At 41.9% G+C, this 15,781-nt stretch overlaps 1 protein-coding gene across 1 annotated transcript in view; it reads left to right on the forward strand.

The window, feature by feature from the left end:
• The window catches only part of TTC27 (tetratricopeptide repeat domain 27), a 188,279-nt gene that overhangs the window by 28,530 nt on the left and 143,968 nt on the right, over positions 1–15,781 (forward strand). The window contains exons 6-7 of the mRNA XM_010372404.2: positions 11,319–11,483; positions 14,515–14,648. Of these exons, the coding sequence (XP_010370706.1) occupies positions 11,319–11,483; positions 14,515–14,648 (299 nt within the window). The remainder of the gene's footprint in view (positions 1–11,318; positions 11,484–14,514; positions 14,649–15,781) is intronic.

Raw genomic sequence — 15,781 nt, forward strand, 5'->3', positions numbered from 1 at the left:
AGAGAGGTAGAGAGACTTGGAACGTCTTTGTGAATTTGGGAATTCCAGTAGTTTGGAATGCCTGGAGCGGAGTGTGAAGGGTGTGTGTCTCAGCTGATGAGGTTTTCCGGATGGGGAGGAGCTAGATCATGAGGATGCTGGATTTTCATCTCCTTGGTGATCACCACGAAAGGGTTTATAGAATATTTGCTCACACCGAGGATATTATTTGAGTTGTGATAGGTGCTGGGCCTATGCCAGTGGATGAGACACACATAGACCCTCCTTGGTAAACCTTACAAACTTGATGTGAGGTTGCGGCCAAATTCTACCCATCTTTTAAGGCCCCACCCTTCTGATAAGGTTTGTTCAATTATCCAGTCTTTATGGGTTTCCCCCCTGCTACTTTTGGTCAGTGGCACACAATTTAGAATTAAACTAACTGCATATTGACTCATTCAATAATGATTGTGTGTCTTTGCTTCTTAGCTACCTAGATCTTCCTACCCCACCCCGTTTTTAGGGAAGAGTAGGACTTAAACCTTGCAGTAAGATCTAGCACAATTCTTTTTTTTTTTTTTTTTTTTTTTTGAGACGGAGTCTTGCTCTGTCGCCCAGGCTGGAGTACAGTGGCGCGGTCTCGGTTCACTGCAACCTCTGCCTCCTGGGTTCAAGCGATTCTCCTGCCTCAGCCTCCCGAATAGCTGGGACTACAGGCGCCCGCCACCATGCCCGGCTAATTTTTTTGTATTTTTAGTAGAGATGGAGTTTCACCATGTTGGCCAGGCCGACTTCAAACTTCTGACCTCAAGTGATCCGTCCACCTCAGCCTCCCAAAGTGCCAGGATTACAGGTGTGAGCCACAACACCCTACCCCTACTTATTTTTATTCTAATCCAGAGTTACCAGCTGTAACTTTTCCTCATTTTGCAGGTTCAAATATATTTCTTATTCTTTCTTTCTTTCCTTCTTTCTTTTCTTTCCTTCCTTCCTTCCTTCCCCTTCCTTCCTTCCTTCCTTTCCCTTCCTTCCTTTCTTCCTTCCTTCCTTCCTTCCTTTCCCTTCCTTCCTTCCTTCCTTCCTTCCTTCCTTCCTTCCTTCCTTCCTTCCTTCCTTCCTTCCTTCCTTCCCTCCTTCCCTCCTTCCCTCCTTCCCTCCTTCCCTCCTTCCCTCCTTCCCTCCTTCCCTCCTTCCCTCCTTTCCTCCTTCCTTCCTTCTTTTGAAATGGAGTCTTTCTCTGTTACCCAGGCTGGAACGTGCTGGTGGAATCTCAGCTCACTGCAACCTCTGCCTCCCGGATTCAAGCGATTCTCCCGCCTCTGCCTCCCAAGCAGCTGGGACTACAGGTGCTCACTACCACGCCCGGCTAATTTTTGTATTTTTAGTAGAGACGGGGTTTCACCATGTTGGCCAGGCTGCTTTCAAACTCCTGACCTCAAGTGATCTGCCTGCCTCAGCCTCCGAAAGTGCTGGGATTACAGGTGTGAGCCACTGTGCCTGGCCTAGGTTCAGATATATTTCAAGCCATCATCTTTCATACTCTTGTTATTTCTGAATCTGTATCTCTATGCAGGTATTACCTGGAAACGTTATTTGTTTTTCTTTTCTTTTTTTTTTTTTTTTGAGACGGAGTCTCACTCTGTCGCCCGGGCTGGAGTGCAGTGGCCAGATCTCAGCTCACTGCAAGCTCCGCCTCCCGGGTATACGCCATTCTCCTGCCTCAGCCTCCCGAGTAGCTGGGACTACAGGCGCCCGCCACCTCGCCCGGCTAGATTTTTTGTATTTTTTTTTAGTAGAGACGGGGTTTCACCGTGTTAGCCAGGATGGTCTCGATCTCCTGACCTCGTGGTCCACCCGTCTCGGCCTCCCAAAGTGCTGGGATTACAGGCTTGAGCCACCGCACCCGGCCGTTATTTGTTTTTCTTTCTTTTTTTTTTTTTTTGAGACGGAGTCTTGCTCTGCCGCCCAGGCTGGAGTGCAGTGGCCGGCTCTCAGCTCACTGCAAGCTCCGCCTCCCGGGTTTACGCCATTCTCCTGTCTCAGCCTCCCGAGTAGCTGGGACTACAGGCGCCCGCCTCGTCGCCCGGCTAGTTTTTTGTATTTTTTAGTAGAGACGGGGTTTCACCGTATTAGCCAGGATGGTCTCGATCTCCTGACCTCATGATCCGCCCGTCTCGGCCTCCCAAAGTGCTGGGATTACAGGCTTGAGCCACCGCGCCCGGCCTTTTTTTTTTTTTTTTTTTTTTTTTTGTTTTTCTTTATGCTTGTCTGATATTTATGAAATTCAGCTTTTCAGGAGAATGTGGATGTTTGGATGACGGTACTGCTCTGGGGGAAACAGCAATTCTCTATCTTCATTGCTCTTTTTTCCTCAGAGTTTTATGTCTTCATCAGTAGCTTAATTACATTGGAAAGTTTTTCTGCTGAATACTTCTGACAGCTTTCAACTTTTACTGTATGTCGGAAGCTTTAAAAGTAGATAAAAGCCTCAATCCTTCTTAAACTTGTTCATATAGAGATTGGGCCTTCTTACTTTCCAAACTTTGAAAATGTATGATTTTTTGAAGTTTGAAACTGCTGTGTCAGGTCGTAGCCTTTGTCTCTTTTCTCATCTGCCTTTGGGCAACGTTTTCTCATTATTCTTTCCACTTAGGGCAGGTGAAACTCAAAAGTTACGTTTTTGTATGCTAAAAGTGATGTAAAATAATTTAGCAGTTATTCCACTTGAACAAGCATATCTTGGTGATAAACTCTCTGTTTCTGTTTGCTTGGAGATGTTCTTGTTTCTCTCCTTGAACTATTGACTAAAAGATTCTAGGCAGCACCATGAAGATACTTTTCTGTCTTCTTTCTTTCTTTTTTTTTTTTTTTTGAGACAGTCTTACTCTTGTCACCCAGGCTAGAGTGGGAGTGCAGTGGCATAATCTACATTCACTGCAACCTCTGCCTCCTGGGTTCAAGCAGTTCTTCCACCCCAGCCTCTCTAGTAGCTGGGATTGCAGGCCGCCACACCCGGCTAATTTTTGTGTTTTTAGTAGAGACAGGGTTTCACCATGTTGGCCAGGCTGGTCTTGAATTCCTGACCTCAGGCATGAGCCACCACTCCTGGCCTGTGTTTTTGGTTTCCATTGTTGATGTTGAGAAATCAGTATTGGTCCAATTGCTCTTTCTGTGTAACTAGTCCACTTATTTTCTTTTGCTCATCTTAAGATTTTTACTTTGTATTTGCGGTTCTTTAGTTGGACTATGAGGTAGGTATGGATGCTTTTTCTTTTTTTCTTTTTTTTGTTTTCTTTTGAGACTGGTTCTGGCTCTGTCGCCCAGGCTGGAGTGCAGTGGTGTGATCTTGGCTCACTGCAACCTCCACCTCCCAGGCTCAAGTAATTCTCCTACCTCAGCCTCCTGAGTGGCTGAGACTACAAGGCGCACACCACCATGCCCAGCTAATTTTTGTAGTTTTAGTAGAAATAAGGTTTCACTATGTTGGCCAGGCTGGTCTCGAACTCCTGAGCTCAGATGACCTGCCCGCCTTGGCCTCCCAGAGTGCTAAGATTACAAGCATGAGCCACCGTGCCCGAGCTCCCCTACTTTATTTATCCAACATTTGATCTCTGAACGTATAAGATAATGCAGAGAAAGCACGGAAGTACAAGAACAAAGCCAGTTATACTGATAGTACATGCATATATACATATGTATAGATAGGTGGGCAGAAAAGTCGGTAGGTAGATAGAAGGGAAGATAAATACATACAACCAACTTTGGGCATTTGTGTGACTTATTTATGTATTCTTAGTACAGTTTAAATTCGATAGTAGACCCACCTGAGCTATCACAACTTAGTAAGCCATATTAAATGCAGTAATTGTCCTTTCTCTGATACTTGAGAGAAGATTTTTAAGAACCTTGGCCAACCATTGTGTCCCTTGATTTTTGCATCCAGAACATTTTGGGAAGATTACTGTCATTGGCAGCCAAGCAAAATTGTGTCACTTGTGAATTGTACTAAGGTCATAGAAGGTTATTATATTTCTGAGAGTAATGACTAGACACTCAGGAATAATGGGCAGACAAAAGGAGAAGAACATTAAAAAAAAAAGAAGCCCTCATCAAGAGCATTAAGTATTATTGGATCCAGCTTTTTCTGGGTTTGGTTTGCATGGATGAAATCTATTCAGGGGTTTTCATAGTGAAGTTCACGTTAGGATGCCTATGTGCCTTCTGAGGTGAGGCATGTGCATCTTGACTTACTCTCTTTGACTCCAGAGAATCTCTTAAGTGGACTATAGAAAAACACTATCTTTCTTTTTCAGACCCATTTAAATTTCAACTCACATAAAGACAAAGGGGTATCTGTTTCTTAGCTGTAGGTGTTTCTGCCAGATTATAGGTGATAAAGTAGATTGAGCTTTTGTAGCATCAGCTCTGCACCTTTATCCTTCCCCTGACAACTTCTCCATACCCCTTTTCCCTACAAGCTTGGATTCACATCCTGGCATTGCCACTTAATGAGGTGACTAGTCAGTAAGCTGAGCTCAATTTTCTTTTCTTTTTTTAATTTTAATTTTAATTTTTTTTTTTTTTTGAGACGGAGTTTCACTCATTTTTGCTCAGGCTGGAGTGCAATGGCTCTATCTCAGCTTACTGCAGCCTCCAGCTTCAGGGTTCAAGTGATTCTCCAGCCTCAGCCTCCCGAGAAGCTGGCATTTCAGGAGCGTGCCAGCACGGCCAGCTAATTTTATATTTTTGGTAGAGATGGGGTTTCACCACATTGGCCAGGCTGGTCTCAATCTTCTGACCTCAGGTGATCCACCGCTTTGGCCTCCCAAAGTGCTGGGATTACAGACATGAGCCACTGCACCCGGCCCTATTTAAAATTTTCTTCTTTTTTTTTGAGACGGAGCCTCGCTCTGTCGCCCAGGCTGGAGTGCAGTGGCGTGATCTCTGCTCACTGCAAGCTCCGCCTCCCGGGTTCACGCCATTCTTTTGCCTCAGCCTCCCGAGTGGCTGGGACTACAGGCCCCCGCCACCACGCCTGGCTAATTTTTTTGTATGTTTAGTAGAGACACGGGGTTTCACCATGTGAGCCAGGATGGTCTCAATCTCCTGACCTCGTGATCTACCTGCCTCGGCCTCCCAAAGTGCTGGGATTACAGGTGTGAGCCACTGCACCTCGCCTTTTAAAGTTCTTTTAGAGACTGCTCCAATGCTTAGGCTGGAGTGCAGTGGTATAATAATAGCTCACTGCAACCTCAACCTCCTGGGCTCAAGTGATCCTCCCACTTCAGCCTCTCCAGTATCTGGGACTACAGGAGCATACTACCATGCTTGACTAATTTATTATAGAGATGTGGTCTTGCTATGTTGCCCAGTCTGGTCTTGAATTCCTGGCTTCAAGTGATCCTCTCACCTCAGCCTCCCCAAGTGCTGGAATTGTAGGTGTGAGGCTCTGTGCCCAGCCTGAGCTCAATTTTATAATGAATTAAGTGGAGATAATGTCAGCCTCCAATACATCATTGTGAGAATTAAATAACACAACATGTAAAATACCCATTGCTAGGCAAAGTAGATATCAGTAAAAATAACTTCTCTTTCAGTTTGAATGATGGGAAAACTGTCATGAGCCTTTGTGTTCCATTCATTCATTATGTATTCATTCTGGTAGGTTATTTCGTGAAATGCTGGCTAACATATTGGAAACATTTGTGAGATATAGTTTGTCAGCGATACTATAGAAGGGAATTCTGTTTGGGGGATCTATTGGATAAGGGTACCTGTTAGACACCCTCGTTACTTGGTGTATGTCAACTAGCCTGTCTTTATATGTAATTAATTTTGACAGTCATTTTATTTCAGATGCTGTTTTACTAGGTTATTATCCTCCATTCTTTTCATCTTAGATATTGAGAGAAATAAATTGGAATCTGACTGCCAAGCTAATATTCACTTATTCTTTATTTGATGTTCATATTGTATTAGATACATGGATGTTTATCTGTTTCCCTTTTTCTTTGATTTTTAGAGACAGGGTCTAGTCTGTCACCTAGACTGGAGTGCAGTAGCACAGTCATAACTCACTGCAACCTTGAACTTTTGGGTTCAAAGGATCCTCCTGCCTCAGCCTCCTGAGTACTTGGAATTTCAGGCATGCTCTACCATGACTGACTAACGTTTTTATTTTTTTGTTGAGATGAAGCCACTCTGTGTTGCTCAGGCTTGTCGTGAACTCCTGGCTTCAAGCAGTCTTTCCGCCTAGGTCTTCCTAAGCACTTGGATTATAGCGTGAGCCACCATGCCCAGCCTCCCCATTTCTTTCAAGGGAGAAATTCTACATTCTCTATGAAGAAAACTTGTAAACTGATATCCTCTTCATCAGATTTTCTGTGTTGCTTCTTTTTTTTTTCTTTTTTTTAAGGGTCTCATCGAAGTACAACTCTTTATTTTTTCTTTATCTTACCAATTTAATGTTTGGTTCTAACCGGTTTCTTCCATGCATACATTTTCATACCACATAAATATGTTTAACTGTTGCATATTCATGGTACTTTGCATCAACACCTTATGTTGCCATTTAAAAAAATTTTATTTTATTATACTTTAAGTTCTGGGATACATGTGCAGAACATGCAGGTTTGTTACATAGGTATGCACATGCCATGGTGGTTTGCTGCATCCATCAACCTATCATCTACATTAGGTATTTCTCCTAATGCTATCCCTCCCCTAGTCCCCTACCCACCATGATGTTCCCCTCCCTGTGTCCATGTGTTCTCATTGTTCAACTCCTATGAGAACATACAGTGTTTGGTTTTCTGTTCCTGTGTTTGCTGAGAATGATGGTTTCCATCTTCATCCATGTCACTGCAGAGGACATGAACTCATCCTTTTTTATAGCCGCATAGTATTCCATAATGTATATGTGCCACATTTTCTTTATCCAGTCTATCATTGATGGGCTTTGGGTTGACTCCAAGTCTTTGCTATTGTGAACAGTGCTGCAGTAAACATATGTGTGCATGTGTTTTCATAGTAGAATGATTTATAATCCTTTGGGTATATACCCAGTAATGGGATTACTGGGTCAAATGGTAATTCTGGTTCTAGATCCTTGAGGAATCTCCACACTGTCTTCCACAATGGTTGAACTGATTTACATTCCCACCAACAGTGTAAAAGTGTTCCTATTTCTCCACATCCTCTCCAGTATCTGTTGTTTCCTGACTTTTTAATGATTGCCATTCTAACTGGCATGAGGTGGTATCTCAGTGTGGTTTTGATTTGCATTTCTGTAATGACCAGTGATCATGAGCTTTTTTTCATATGTTTATTGACCTCATAAGTGTCTTTTGTTGAGAAATGTCTGTTCATATCCTTTGCCCACTTTTTGATGGAGTTGTTTTTTCTTGTAAATTTGTTTAAGTTCTTTGTAGATTCTGGATATTAGCCCTTTGTCAGATAGGTAGATTGCAAAACTTTTCTCTCATTCTGTAGGTTGCCTGTTCACTCTGATGGTAGTTTCTTTTGCTATACTGATTGCTCTTTAGTTCAATTAGATCCCATATGTCAATTTTGGCTTTTGTTCCATTGCTTTTGGTGTTTTAGTCATGAAGTCCTTGCCCCATGCCTATGTCCTGAATGGTATTGCCTAGGTTTTCTAATAGGATTTTTATGGTTTTATGTCTTATGTTTAAGTCTTTAATCCACCTTGAGTTAATTTTTGTATAAGATGTAAGGAAGGGGTCCATTTGCAGTTTTCTGCATATGGCTAGCCAGTTTTCCCAACACCATTTATTAAATAGGGAATTCTTTCCCTGTTGCTTGTTTTTGTCATGTTTGTCAAAGATCAAATGGTTGTAGATGTTTGGCGTTATTTCTGAGGCCTCTGCTCTGTTTCATTGGTCTATATATTTGTTTTGGTACTGGTACAATGCTATTTTGGTTACTGTAGCCTTGTATTATAGTTTGAAGTCAGGTAGTGTGATGCCTCCAGCTTTGTTCTTTTTGCTTAGGATTGTCTTGGCTATACAGGCTCTTTTTGGTTCCATATGAAATTTAAAGTAGTTTTTTTCTAATTCTGAGAAGAAAGTCGATGGTAGCTTGATGGGGATAGCATTGAATCTATAAATTACTTAGGGCAGTATGGCCATTTTCATAATATTGATTCTTTCTATCCATGAGCATGGAATGTTTTTCCATTTGTTTGTGCCCTTTCTTATTTCCTTGAGCAGTGGTTTGTAGTTCTCCTTTTGAAAAGGTCCTTCACATCCCTTGTAAGTTGTATTTTATTTTCTTTGTAGCAATTTTGAATGGGAGTTCACTAATGATTTGGCTCTCTATTATTGGTGTATAGGAATATGTGTGATTTTTGTAGATTGATTTTGTATCCTGAGACTTTGCTGAAGTTGCTTATCAGCTTAAGGAGATTTTGGGCTAAGACCATGGGGTTTTCTAAATATATGATAATGTCATGTGCAAACAGAGACAAACTGACTTCCTCTCTTCCTATTTGAATACCCTTTATTTCTTTCTCTTGACTGCCCTGGCCAGAACTTCCAATACTATGTTGAATAGGAGTGATGAGAGAGGGCATCCTTGTCTTGTGCCAGTTTTCAAAGGGAATGCTTCCAGCTTTTGCCCATTCAGTATGATATTAGCTGTGGGTTTGTCATAAATACCTGTTATTATTTTGAGATCCGTTCCATCAATACCTAGTTTATTGAGTTTTTAGCATGAAGGCGTGTTGAAGTTTATCGAAGGCCTTTTCTGCATCTGTTGAGATAAACATGTGGTTTTTGTCTCGGTTCTGTTTATGTGATGGATTACATTTATTAATTTGCATCTGTTGAACCAGCCTTGCATCCCAGGGATGAAGCCAACTTGATTGTGGTGGATAAGCTTTTTGATGTGCTGCTGGATTCAGTTTGCCAGTATTTTATTTAGGATTTTCGCATCGATGTTCATCAGGGATATTGGCCTGAAATTTTCTTTTTTTTGTTGTGTCTCTGCCAGGCTTTGGTATCAGGATGATGCTGGCCTCATAAAATGAGTTAGGGAGGATTCCCTCTTTTTCTATTGATTGGAATAGTTTCAGAAGGAAGGTACCAGCTCCTCTTTGTACCTCTGGTAGAATTTGGCTGTGAATCCATCTGGTCCTGGGCTGTTTTTGGTTGGTAGGCTATTAATTACTGTCTCAATTTCAGAACTTGTTATTGGTCTTTTCAGGGATTTGACTTCTTCCTGGTTTAGTCTTGGGAGGGTATATGTGTCCAAGAATGTATCCATTTCTTCTAGATTTTCTTTTCTTTTTTTTTTTTTTTTTTTTTGAGACGGAGTCTCGCTCTTCGCCCAGGCTGGAGTACAGTGGCCGGATCTCAGCTCACTGCAAGCTCCGCCTCCCGGGTTTATGCCATTCTCCTGCCTCAGCCTCCCGAGTAGCTGGGACTACAGGCGCCCGCCACCTTGCCTGGCTAGTTTTTTGTATTTTTTAGTAGAGACGGGTTTTCACCGTGTTAGCCAGGATGGTCTCGATCTCCTGACCTCGTGATCCGCCCGTCTTGGCCTCCCAAAGTGCTGGGATTACAGGCTTGAGCCACCGCGCCCGGCCTTCTTCTAGATTTTCTAGTTTATTTGCGTAGAGGTGTTTATAGTATTCTCTGATGGTAGTTTCTATTTCTGTGGGGTCGGTGGTGATATCCCCTTTATCATTTTTTACTGCATCTATTTGATTCTTCTTTCTTTTCTTCTTTATTAGTCTGGCTAGTGGTCTATGTATTTTGTTAACCTTTTCAAAAAACCAGCTCCTATATTCATTGATTTTTTTCGAAGGGTTTTTCGTGTCTCTCTCCCCTTCAGTTCTGCTGTGATCTTAGTTATTTCTTGCCTTCTGCTAGCCTTTGAATTTGTTTGCTCTTGCTTCTCTAGTTCTTTCAATTGTGATGTTATGGTGTCGATTTTAGATCTTTCCCTCTCTCTCCTATGGGCATTTAGTGCTATAAATTTCCTACTAAACACTGCTTTAGCTGTGTCCCAGAGATTCTTTGTTTACACTATGTGGGGAAAACCACCTACTTAAGCCTCAGTCATGGCGAACACCTCTGCCTCCAACAAGCTAGAGCATCCCAGGTTGACTAGACTGCTGTGCTGGCAGCGAGAATTTCAAGCCAGTGGATCATAACTTGCTGGGCTTCGTGGGGGTGGGATCAGCTGAGCTAGACCACTTGACTCCCTGACTTCAGGCCCCTTTCCAGGGGAGTGAACGGCTCTTGTGTCTTGCTGGCATTCCAGGAGCCATTGGGGTATGAAAAAGAACTTCTGCAGCTAGCTTGGTGTCTGCCCAAATGGCTGCCCAGTTTTGTGCTTGAAACCCAGGGCCCTGGTGGTGTAGGCACGCACCCAAGGAAATCTCCTGGTCTGCGGGTTGCGAACATGGGAAAAGCTTAGTATCTGGGCCAGAATGTACCGTTTCTCATGGTACAGTACCTCAAGACTTCCCTTGGCTAGGGGAAAGAGTTCCCAGAACTCGTGCTTACTGGGTGAGGCGACTCCTCACCCTGCTTTGGCCTGCCCTCCATGGGCTGCACCCACTGTCTAACTAGTCCTAGAGAGATGAGCCTGGTACTTCACTTGGAAATGTAAAAATCACCCACCTTCTGCCTTGATATCTCTGGGAGCTGCAGACCGGAGCTGTTCCTATTGGCCATCTTGACAGCCAGCCACCCCTGGCCATTTTTGTTTTGGAGGCAGTGTCTTGCTCTGCCGCTCAGGCTGGAGTGCAGTGGTGCGATTTCAGCTCACTGCAATCTCTGCCTCCCGGGTTCAAGCGATTCTCCTGCCTCAGCTTCCTGAGTAGCTGGGATTACAGGCAGAAGCCACCATGCTGGCTAATTTTTGTATTTTTAGTAGAGATGGGGTTTCACCATGTTGGTCAGGCTGGTCTCAAATGACTGGCCTCGTGATCTGCCCGCTTCAACCTCCCAAAGTACTCGGATTACAGGTGTGAGCCACTGCGCCTGTCCCCCCACCAATTTTTTTTTGTTGTTGTTGCATGGTTAAGACAAATCCTCTGAGAAAGAGCAGGGTTATGAATCATATCTCTCAGGATTGTGTGGAATAAAGGAGATAGTGTACATAATGTCCTTAGCTCATGTCTGGAGCATGTAAGTGCTCAGAGAATGCTGGCTGGTAACTATTAGTGTTCCTGTATTCCCCACGTCTTAACGTTTAAAATTATTTAACAACAGAGACTATGTACTATATACTTTATGTATTATAGACTCTATTTTACACATTAATATATTTTTATTCTCATAATTTTTAATGTTTTATCTTTTGTCTTACAGTGATGAAACTACAGAATCTGTTTGTAGATGATTCAGGTCGATATTTGGCTATTCAATTCCATCTGGAATGTGCATATGTGTTTTTATATTATTATGAGTACAGAAAAGCAAAAGATCAGTTGAATATTGCTAAGGACATCAGCCAATTACAAATTGATTTGACAGGTAAGACTTTTATTTTTTGTGAATAATTGATTTTATTTTTATGATAAAACTATACATTGGCAGTTTCTATTGTATGTTGGTATTTGATTTTCTATATCCTATTTGCTTTACAAAAGTAGACTTTAAAGGTTTCATTTATAAATTTATAGTTTATAACAAATTTGAAATGATATATTTTCCTTATTTCTAGAGTTTTCCATTTATAGCACTGATCTATTTAGAAGTGTTAGTAATAGATAGCAGCCAGGCAGTACAGAAACATGCTTTTGAGCCTTTGGGGGATGGGCCCATAGAGGCCTTTCCTGACTAAGTTTGGCCTCTCCGCATTGCCCTTTCTTGTAAATACCCACCTATTCCTTCCATCTTGCTTTATTTTTTTGAGAATGAGTCTCCCTCTGTTGCCCAGGCTGGAGTGCAGTGGCGCCATCTTAGCTCACTGCAACCTCAGTCTCCCAGGTTTGAGCAATTCTCCTTCCTCGGCCTCCTGAGTAGCTGGGATTACAGTGCCCACCACCACGCCTGTCTAATTTTTTTTTTTTGTATTTTTAGTAGAGATGGGGTTTCACCATGTTGACCAGGTTGGTTTTCAACTCCTGACCTCAAGTGATCTGCCTACCTCGGCCTCCCAAAGTGCTGGGATTACAGGCGTGAGCCACCACGCCCAGCCCACATTCTCTGCTTCTTATCGAGCTAGTTCTATAAGTAAAATCCTTCCTATATATTTTGAATAAATATGATTTTGTGGGCTTGTCTCAGATCGTAGCTACCTTTTGTTACATTGTGTGTGGGGATAAAATTGTTTAATATTGAGCTTGTAACTTGAAACAATGGCCATGTATCAGTTGGAACAATGGCCATGTGTAAGTTGTCTGTATATGAAAATATAAGTAATGTATCTTGTGAGGTTAGTTTCAGAAGTTATGTTTTTAAATATTTTGATCCTAGGAGGCTTTTTTGGGACTATTGATGGCATAATACTTAATTGTTGGTGTATTTACTAGCTAGTTCTTCATATTTTGTTTTCTAAGTTAGGGTTGAAGAACTTAGAAATACAAATGTGGTGTTCACAAATACAAGAATCAGTTTATTCTTTTTTTCCACTCATCTGTACCCTTACTATAAAAAGTAAGCTGTGGTCGGGTGCTGTGGCTCACGTTTGTAATCCCAGCACTTTGGGAGGCCAAGGCGGGCAGATCATGAGGTCAGGAGATTGAGACCATCCTGGCCAACATGGCAAAACCCCGTCTCACTAAAAATACAAAAATTAGCTAGACGTAGTGGCACCAGCCTGTAATCCCAGCTACTCGGGAGGCTGAGGCAGGAGATTCACTTGAACCAGGGAGTGGGAGGTTGCAGTGAGCCGAGATCGTGCCACTGCACTACAACCTGGCGACAGAGCAAGACTCCGTCTCATAACAACAAATAAATAAATAAAATAAAAATGAAATAGTAAGCTGTGTTGAACAATTTCAGTGTCTATATTTAGCATAACATATTTAAAAGGTTAATGTATAACTTAGAGCCAGACTCGTAATAGGGTAAAATCCAGACTTCCTAGACTGGTCTCTGTAATCAAGGGTTTTTGTAATCTGACCTTGTCCAGAGAGTGGATGTTGGAACTTTTGCCTCCCTTAAAGTGGTTTGGAAAACAGCTATTCTGCAGCAAGTTATTTCAGAGACATAATGAAAAAATTTTGGTCTTACATGAAGTCAGATAGTGTAATAAACTGTTGATTTAGAACCAAAAGATCCTGTCTTTCAGCTCTGGTTCTGATGCTGAGAAGCCCTGTGATCATGAACAAGTGATTGTATTCTCTAGAACTTTTGTTTTTGTCATCTGTGAAAAAGAGATAATAATAGTTCTTCTACCTACAACACTCAATGTGTTACTTTTTTTTTTTTTTTAAAAGGGTGGTAGTTTGATGCAATAATTAGTATGTGAAATCTAGTGGCAGTTTTTCATGTGTCTGTTGGCTGTATGAATGTCTTCTTTTGAGAAATGTCTGTTCATATCCTTTGCCCACTTTTTGATGGGGTTGTTTGTTTTTTTCTTGTATATTTCAAAGCCACAATGAGATACCATCTCACACCAGTTAGAATGGCAATCATTAAAAAGTCAGGAAACAACAGGTGCTGGAGAGGATGTGGAGAAATAGGAACACTTTTACACTGTTGATGGGATTGTAAACTAGTTCAACCATTATGGAAAACAGTATGGCAATTCCTCAAGGATCTAGAACTAGATGTACCATATGACCCAGCCATCCCACTACTGGGTATATACCCAAAGGATTATAAATCATGCTGCTATAAAGACACATGCACACGTATGTTTATTGCGGCACTATTCACAATAGCAAAGACTTGGAATCAACCCAAATGTCCATCTGTGACAGACTGGATTAAGAAAATGTGGCACATATACACCATGGAATACTATGCAGCCATAAAAAAGGATGAGTTTGCGTCCTTTGTAGGGACATGGATGCAGCTGGAAACCATCATTCTTAGCAAACTATCACAAGAAGAGAAAACCAAACACTGCATGTTCTCACTCATAGGTGGGAACTGAACAATGAGATCACTTGGACTTGGGAAGGGGAGCATCGCACACTGGGGCCTATCATGGGGAGGGGGGAGGGGGAGGGATTGCATTGGGAGTTATACATGATATAAATGATGAATTGATGGGTGCTGACGAGTCGATGAGTGCAGCACACCAACATGGCACAAGTATACATATGTAAGAAACCTGAACGTTATGCACATGTACCCTAGAACTTAAAGTATAATAATAATAATAAAAAAAAAATCTAGTGGCAGAAATCCTGGGTTTGAGTCTGGTACCAGAGCTTAATGACTTTCTAATTTTATAAGTCATTTAAAACCTGAGACTGGGCCTCAGGACTTTCTTATGTGAAATGGAGAAAATATCTTGTAAACTCTAAAGCACTCTGAAAATATTGCTCTTCATGACTGTACAGTAGATCTGATAGGTAACTCAGTAGATACCATTTTATTGTTTTTTCAGGTGCTTTGGGGAAAAGAACACGGTTCCAGGAAAATTATGTGGCACAACTGATTCTAGATGTAAGAAGGGAAGGGGATGTCCTTTCAAATTGTGAATTCACTCCAGCACCCACTCCTCAGGAACATTTAACCAAGGCAAGTAGGATTGCAAGTTATTACATTCAATTAATACCTGAGTCTAACAATTTCAACAGGTGAGTACCATAGAAACACTGAGTGGGTTGGGGGCGGACTTCATTTTATTCTTTCTTTTGCCTTTTCAAGGTTTATGGGTCAGGGAGAACCCGTGTTTAAACCGTCTTTTTTCCTAACCCGTATATAGAGATAAATAGTCCTTTTCTTTTAGGATTCAGTAACTATGAATTAGTAATGCAGTTAGTTATATATTACCCCTCTTTTAGAAATTCAAAAGGCATACTGGGTGGAGACCAATTTTTCTGTCTGCTGTCATGTTTCCTTATGTTTGTCTTCTCTTGGAATCTCTTAGGCTTTTTCTAAATATATAAACAGATTATCAGAATTCCTTTTCACTAGTTTTGTGATCGAGCTTTTGTTTCTCTGTCATTATTAGGTGGTGGTTGCCTTAGTGTGTTTATTTGACATGTCTAATGAATTCTCTTCTTTAGTTTGAATTATGACTCTTGGTCAGTTTACCTAATTATAGTCCACTCCAGCTGCTTCCATGGAGCCCTTTAGCATTTATGCATGTGTTTTCTGATCCCAGGAACCCCCAACTACTTTTTTTTTCTTTTTTGTTTTTTGAGACGGAGTCTCACTCTATTGCCCAGGCTGGAGTGTAGTGGAGCGATCTCAGCTCAATGCAACCTCGCCTCCCGGGTTCAAGCAATTCTTCTGCCTCAGCCTCCCAAGTAGCTGGGATTGCAGGCATGCATCACCACGCCTGGCTAATTTTGTATTTTTAGTAGAGATGGGGTTTCTCCATGTTAATCAGGCTGGTCTTGAACTTGCAACCTCAGGTGATCTGCCTGTCTCGGCCTCCCAAAATGCTGGGATTACAGGCGTGAGCCACCGTGCCCTGCTGTGTTTACTGTTTTTTAATGTGGAGTTGTCCTATAGAAAATTATCTCTCAGTGATTGGCCTAACATGGTGGCTCATGCCTGTAATCCCAACACTTCGGAAAGCTGAGGTGGGTGGATCACTTGAGGTCAGGAGTTCGAGCCTAGTCTGACCTAAATAGTGAAACCCTGTCTCTATTAAAAATGCAAAATTAGGCCAGGTGCAATGGCTCACGCCTGTAATTCCAGCA

Source organism: Rhinopithecus roxellana, chromosome 17 (genome assembly GCF_007565055.1).
Source record: "Rhinopithecus roxellana isolate Shanxi Qingling chromosome 17, ASM756505v1, whole genome shotgun sequence".
Lineage (NCBI taxonomy): Eukaryota > Metazoa > Chordata > Mammalia > Primates > Cercopithecidae > Rhinopithecus > Rhinopithecus roxellana.